The sequence below is a fragment of the Solanum lycopersicum genome, chromosome 7 (assembly GCF_036512215.1).
Source record: "Solanum lycopersicum chromosome 7, SLM_r2.1".
In the NCBI taxonomy this organism is placed as follows: Eukaryota; Viridiplantae; Streptophyta; class Magnoliopsida; order Solanales; family Solanaceae; genus Solanum; species Solanum lycopersicum.
The window spans coordinates 12899588-12907564 of NC_090806.1; the positions used below are offsets into that span (position 1 = coordinate 12899588).

Below are 7977 nucleotides of genomic sequence, written 5' to 3' on the forward strand. Positions count from 1 at the left end.
ACTCTCAGTCAGAAACGACAAACGTACAGAATGGTTCGTTGATCAATTGACGAACCGTAATTCACTTCCGTCGTCGGGCACTTATAATAATTCAGACTGGTTAAGGAATCAAAGTTTCAGTTCGAAACAATGGACGTGCAGAACCGCCCATCGATCAATAGACAGACCAAAGTCCACTTGCATCGTTCCAAAGTTAAGAAGATTCAGAGGTTAGTTATCGATGGACGCCATAGAAGGTCCATCGATCAACTAACAGTCCATAGATGGGGTGTCATTTGGTTGGTCAGCGACAAGGTTTTTGGACTTGGTTTTAACCCCCCATATTGACAATTTCAAGCACATCACCAGTTACACCCAACGTATAGTACAAGTTTAAGAACAATTCGTCATCCTTAGGGCTTCTAATTTGCAAAGTTTGATCAAAGATTCAACGAGACTATCAAGTCCTAAGTCACAAAATTAACAGCATATTGAATTTACATAGATTCCACCCTAACCCATTCACATTCTATCATTCTAAGGGACATAAAAACCAATCTTAACAAGTTTAACATTCAAATTTATCCCTAAGTCAAGATGCAAATATAATTTATTTGTTTCCACAAGTAATGAACAAGAATTCATTGAGCAAAGGGAAATGATATACCTATAAATTGTAGTGGAGTGAATGAGTGTGTGATATTGCAACACCAAACTACGTGCCCACCTTCAAAAACGGACCGGAGAACACACAAAGGTGATGAAGTAGAAATTGGGGAGGGGGGGTTAGGGTTTTGGGATTTTTGGGAGTTTGGGAGAATTGTGTTTTTGGAAGAAAATGGAAGGGAGTGATTGTGGGAGTTAATGGAAAAATAAGGGAATAAGGGGAGGTAAAAAGTTGGTAGGGATTTTGAGAAGATGTGGGGGGTAACATAATAGGTATATCCTAATATAGCCGGTCGGGACGGGTTGGGTCACTTTTTTTTGTGAACTAACGATACCTTCTCGACGGTCCGTATATCAGTCGGCGAATCGTCAATTGGATTGTCAATTGTTCCCAAACTTTAAAAAATAGTTCAAAAAGACAAACCTGGGATCTACGGACACAGTCGACGGTCCGTTGATTGAACGAGGCCCGTCGGTTGGTCCATAGATCTGTGCACCTGACCAATTTCTGCAGAATTCTTGTGGTTTGGTCCCTGCACATTGATCACCCATTAAGACATTCTTTTTGTGTTCTCTAGACACTTTTTAGACACGAACCCTAAATTACTCTCTATCCAACACACTAAAAAATTAAAACATGAAATTTAGTGAAACAAAACGAAACCAAAAAATTCAAATATTCCTACAAAGAAAAGAAACACCTATTGTTGGCTAGAGGATACACATTGGGTTGACTCCCAAGAAGCGCTTGATTTAACGTCGCGACACGATGCAAGATCCTTGATTATTCAGACTTCATCAAAGAGATATGCTTCAACCACATTATGGAAAATCTCCGCATGCCTTAGATAGATCTTTATTCTATGCCCATTTACCATGAACCTTGCACCCTCCTTTTTCTCCAACTCAACCATTCCATGTGGTAACACTTTGGTGATCAAGAATGGCCCAGTCCATTTGGACATAAGTTTTCCATAAAACAAGTGTAGCCTAAAGTTAAATAGAAGCACCAACTCCCCAGCCGTAAATTCACGCTTCTCTATCTTTTGGTAATGGTACTTCTTCATCGTCTCTTTCTACATGGCTAAAATTTCATATGCTTTTAGGCAAAACTCATCAAGCTCATTCAACCCATTAAGTCTCTATTCCACTGCATCATTCAAATCCATCTTCAGTTTCTTTATCTCCCACATGGCCTTGTGCTCTAACTCAACCGGCAAGTGACAAGCCTTCCCATATACAAGTTGGTATGGAGACATACCTATGGGTGTCTTGTATGCAGTCTAATAAGTCCAAAGAGCATCATCAATCCTCCTTGACCAATCCGTTCTATAAGCATTCACCATTTTCGATAGGATCTGCTTGATTTCTTTGTTATACACCTCACTTGCCCACTAGTTTGTGGATGGTACCGAGTGGCTTTATTGTGGCGAACCCAATATTTCTCCAATATCCCTTTGAACAACTTGTTGCAAAAGTGAGATCCCCCATCACTAATAATGGCTTTAGGTGTGCCAAACTGGAGAAGATGTTCTTTTTCAAGAACGCGGTTATACTCTTCCCTTTGTTGTTGCAAGTGACATGGCTTCCACCCATTTTGACACATAATAAACCGCCAAAAGAATATATTTAATCCCACACGAACTCACAAATGGGCCCATAAAATCAATGCCACATACATCAAACAACTCAATCACTAGAATGGGAATAAAAGGGAGATCTTGCCTTTTTGAAATTCCTCCATCTATTTGGCACCTACCACATGCCTTGGAGAACTCATGAGCATCTTGGTGGATGGTTGGACAATAATACTCACACTCCAAAATCTTATAGGCAGTCCAGATACCACTATGATGCCCACCCATAGGCAAGGAAAGGCATGCCTCCAAAACACTTAGCATCTGAACTTTCGGCACACAACGGAGAATAAGACCATCAGCACAACTCCGGTATGAGTAAGGCTCATCCCAAAAGAACTTTTTGACATTATACATGAACTTTTTCCTCAGATGGAAGGACAAGTACGATGGGACTATATCACTAGCAAGATAATTCGCAAAATTGGTGAACCATGGAATCATGTCACGAGAAGAAGCCAATACATGCTCATCAGGGAATGTATCATCAATTTCAGCCTTTTCACCCAACTCTCACATAGCTTCATCCTCTAATATGGACAAGTGATCAACAACTTGATTTTCAGTCCATTTTCTATCTTTCACCTCAAAATCAAACTCTTGCAATAGTAGCAACCATCTAATTACCTTGGTTTCAGATCCTTCTTTGCCATCAAATACCTCAAAGTGGAGTGGTCAGTATGCAAGATAACTCCCATTTCAAGCAAATAGGAGCAAAAATTTTTGAAAGAAAATACCACAACAAGGAGCTCTTGTTCAGTCACAATATAGTTCTTTTGTGCTTCAATAGGGCCTTACTAGCATAATAGATGGGGTGAAGGATTTTATCCCTTCTTTGTCCCAATACCACTCCAAGGGCAACCCCGTTAACATCACACATCACCTCAAATGGCTTAATCCAATCTGGGGAAATGATTATGCGCGTAGACACTAACTTCTCCTTCAACTCTGCAAATGCCTTCAGAGAGGATTCATCAAAATAGAATTTACACCCTTCTCAAGTAACTTGCACAGAGGATTGCAATTTTTGAGAAAATCTTAATAAACCCCTGGTAAAAGCCCGCATGCCCAAGAAAGCTTCTCACACCTTTTATAGAGAAGGGTGGAGGAAGTCTCTCTATAACCTCAAATTTTGCTCGATCAACCTCTATGTCCTTCTCTGAGATGCGATGGACCAATACAATACCCTTTTTAACCATGAAGTGAAATTTTTACCAATTTAGCACAAGGTTGAAATCTTTAGATCTTTTGATAACCTCGACCAAGTGACTCAAACAACGATCAAAAGAGTCTCCAACAACTGAAAAATCATTCATTAACACTTCAATAGTGTCCTCCACCATATCAGAAAATATTGACATCATACATCTATGAAAAGTAGCCGGTGCATTATACAACCCAAAAGGTATCCTCTTGAATGCAAATGTCCCATAAGGGCATGTAAAGGTGGTTTTCTCTTGATCCTCTGGTGCAATAGAGATTTGATTGTAACCTGAATAACCATCAAGAAAACAGTACCATCCTTTTCGTGCGAGTCTATGTAACATCTGATCCATGAAGGGCATAGGAAAATGATCCTTCTTAGTCCATGAATTCAACTTCCAGTTATCCATACAAACTCTCCATCTGGTCACCAGCCTCATTGGAACAAGATCATTCTTCTTGGTAGGAACCACTTTCATTCCTTCCTTTTTTGGAACACACTGAACAGGGCATACCCAACTACTATCTACGATAGGATATATGACTCTGACATCCAACCACTTAATAATCTCCTTCTCAACTACATCTTGCATAGGTGGATTCAAACGTCTTTGGTGCTCAATACTTGGCTTGTGATAAGAAATGAGTTGGATTTCGTATGAACAAATACCGGGCGAGATCCCAATAATATCTACAATAGTCCAACCAATGGATCGTTTGAACCTCTTTAACACTTCAACTAGACACGCTGCTTGTTCCATATTAAAATCCGATACAATGATTAAAGTCAATGTGTCATCTCTTCACAAGAATACACACCTCAAATGAGGTGGTAGAGCCTTAAGCTCTAATTTTGGGGCCTCCTCAATTGATGGTTTTGTGGGTGGAGACTCACAATGCTTCATATCTAACTTCAATTTCTTTAGTTTGAATCAAAATTCACCTCGATGAAGTGCCGCAACCAACGACCCATACTCTTCAATACCATCACTCTCAAAATTTATGACCACTGCCGCTAGTGCCTCAACTCCAAGGCGCTCTTTGATTTTTACCTCAGACTTACTCTCAATCCTATAGGATATAGCAGATATTGTTTGGAGCTCACCACTCTTCTTCAGGGACCAACAAATTTTGAAAGTTGTCTCTTCATTGTTTAACCTAAACTTGATTTGCCCTTTTACTATATCAACCAAGGCGCGACCAATATCAAGGAACAACCTTCAAAGAATAATAGGCACCTCAAAATCCACCCCACAGTCAAGAATTACAAAATCGACAAGAAGTATAAACGACTCCACCTTTACTAACATATCATTGAATATCCCAATAGGCCTCTTTAGTGTTCGATCGGCCATCAGTAACCGCATCACAGTGGCATTTGGGTAACCCAAACACAATTTCTTATAAATGGAGAGAGGCATGAGATTTATGCTTGCACCAAGATCACATAGTGCTTTTGAAAAGTGTAACAAACCGATGGTTCATTTTATAGTGAAAGCGCTCAAATGTTCTTTCTTTTGCACAAGAGACCTTGTAGCAATGGCACTACAATGATGCATTCGGTCATTGTCCTCAAAACATACCGATCTCGTCTTTGTAACCATATCCTTCATGAACTTGGTGTAACCGAGCATTTGTTTTAGAGCTTCTATCAAAGGGACATTGACAGAAAGTTGTTTCAACATAGTGATAGAACGCTGGTATTTACCATCCTCAGTTTTTTTCACCAATCTTAGAGGGAATGGTGGTTGTCTAGGAACGGGGGTTACCATTTGGGGTATCTCTACTTCTTTCACCGCTTTTTCTATCAACTTACCACTAGCTTCCACCACCTCTTTATCTTTTCTCAGCTCATCTTATACTACAGACGAAATAGGTTGATCAATGATTTGGTTATCCCCTCGAATAGTGATTGTCATTCCATGTACATCATTTTTTGGATTTTGAAGATATTGCTAGGAAGAGTGCCCGGTTGACGTGGGTTCACACTAGTAGACAATTGGGCCATTTGAAATACAAGATGCTTGATTGATATTGAATGTGCACCCACCTTTTGCAAGATATTAGCCAAATCACCTCTCAACTCCTTGGCGTGCTCAACACTAGTACCAAACATCCTCATCATCTTTTGGAACACATATTCAACTCACTCCATACTACCTCCACCATCCCTAGGAGCAACTTCCCAATTTTGAGGCAAAACATAGGGCCTACTTCGATCATTTCGGTTACCATAGTTACCCTGATTGAAGTTGTTGTTGCGGTTGTATTTTGTATCTCGAACATAATTTCCCTCTCTATGATAATTCCCATAGTTCCGACCTTGATTTCCTTGACCTTGGTGCCAATTATCCTAATTGGAGCCTCTGGGCATTCGGTCGGAAACCCCCCGTTTGCTTATTCACTGCATAATAATCCTCTTCATAGTAGGAGTTATATAGTGTCGGTGGTGGTTTATTCAAATAATTCACCGCATTTACCTTCTCTGCACCTCCAGTGACATGTTTCAATACCAACCCGAGCTCAGTTCTCATTTCATCTATCTCTTCACAAATCTCATCTGCAGCCGGGTAGTGTGTAGCTTGCTCTGCAAAGGTGTTTCTCCAAGTGTCCAAACTCCTAGTGCTCCAAGCCTTATTGTTGCGAGAGATTTCCTCCAACTTCTCTGCGATCTCTACATATGTACACTCACCATAAGAACCCCCCGCAATAGTATCACGCACTTTCTTATTATTATCATCTTGCCCCCGATAGATGTACTCTTTCAATAACTCATTATCAATGTGGTGGTTTGGGACGCTTCTCACGAATGCGGTGAATCCATCCCAAGAGCTACTCACTGACTCCCCTGTGTATTGGGAGTACTATGAATGAGGCAAAAGGTTGAATTGTCCCCTTGTTACATCTAATTAATAAAAAGGAGTTTAATAGATTATGTGACTTTATACCTAGACGCTTATGTGTTACTTATATGGTACTTGAGATGATGAAATCTTTATGTGTGACTTCACTACTTGAATTTGAGTTTAACTTAATTGATTCATTTTACTGTTAACGTATGGCTATCAAACTGTGAATATTAGCCTCGTGAGCCATGCATTGTAGAATTCATTGGTTGGGCTAATTTATGTGCAGGTTGTAGTTTGAGGAGGTTAGGTTGGAGAGTCAGGGGTATCCATATCTAGCTACCTAATTTATTTAGTAGGTTTCTTATTTGTACCGTGTTGCTAGTACCTATCTGTTGCTTTTACACTTGTGTATGTTCCGAGACCGGACTCAGATGATGTTATTATTATTCTTCATATCCTGTCATTGGAGGTTTCTTGAAGGATCTGAAAGGTAGTTTCTTGTGATCTGGCAGACCCTCTTTTTCTTTTCTTTAAGGCTTTGTTCTACTTGAGAAATTAAAATTTAGACTTGTATTTATCTTTAGAATTTAGTATTTTGATTAGTGGCTTGTACATATTATAACAATATTTTAGAGTAATGTATATAATGAATAAGAAATCTAACTTTGTCTTGTTATATTTCATTATATCTCTATTTTTAAATTTTTATTGGCTTGAGGATGGGTTGTCGTTGTAGGAAATAAAAGTGTCATCGCATCCATTTTGGAGTCATGACAAAATGGTAGCAGAGCCGAGGTTCATAGGTCTCATGCTTGTAAAAATCAAGATATTAGTAGAATCTTGAGGATCGAAATAGAGAAGTCTACACTTATCTTCAAATATTGTTAGGTAACGTCCTTTTATTCATCATTTCTTATATGCCTAATTACCTTCGCCAGTGTTAAGTTATCGTAAAATGTTTTAGTAAACGTTGAGAACAAGAGCTTCTGTTTCCAGTGGTGGAGGGGATGAGTTTTTGAGACTCCGACTAGGGTAGAGGTACAAGCCGAGATATAGTCAATGGTCATGGAGTAGCACTATGTAGAGTTTTTCCCATGGAGTGGCACCAGCCAGAGGCAGAGCTAGAGTGGCTTGTCTTAAGACACAAGTTGATGTTGTTGAGGACCATGTTCCTCCATAGTTTAGATAGTTGTTGTTTCATGTTGTTGAGGATGCTTGGTGTGTTAGATAGCATTTTCTGGTGGCGTAGACCCTAGGTAAACAACAGACTCCATGTGTTCCTATTCAGGTTGGCTAGCCACTAGTGGTTCCTGCACCGGTTGTTGGTGTACGAATTGCTCCTATGTGAATTTGACATCTGCAAAAAAATCGATATATCTTCACTACATAGCAATCAACATATGACTTATTGAAAATTGTTTTTATTAAATATTCCAAATGTAGCTATTTATTCTTCATTATAAACCTCGATTGAAAACATGCAAGCTCAAAATCGTTCAAGAGGATTGAAGAGGTAAACTTTTATTATTATGATTTTTTTTAAAAAAAATGAAATTCTTGTCTCTATTCATGTTAAGGATTTCTAATTTCTTATCAAATTGTTATGTCTAAGAATTTGGATTGGGTATGGAATTATTAAAATT

The 7977-nt window shown here is 39.1% G+C and overlaps 1 protein-coding gene across 1 annotated transcript; it reads right to left on the reverse strand.

Annotated features, from left to right (window-relative positions):
* Positions 1-1787: 1787 nt before the first annotated feature.
* Positions 1788-4246, reverse strand: LOC138337304 (uncharacterized). The gene is made up of 5 exons (XM_069287210.1): positions 3539-4246; positions 3130-3240; positions 2325-2780; positions 2033-2230; positions 1788-1928 (listed from the first exon to the last, which is right to left on the reverse strand). The coding sequence occupies exons 1-5, from the start codon at positions 4244-4246 to the stop codon at positions 1788-1790; spliced, it is 1614 nt and encodes a 537-aa protein (XP_069143311.1).
* Positions 4247-7977: the final 3731 nt, after the last annotated feature.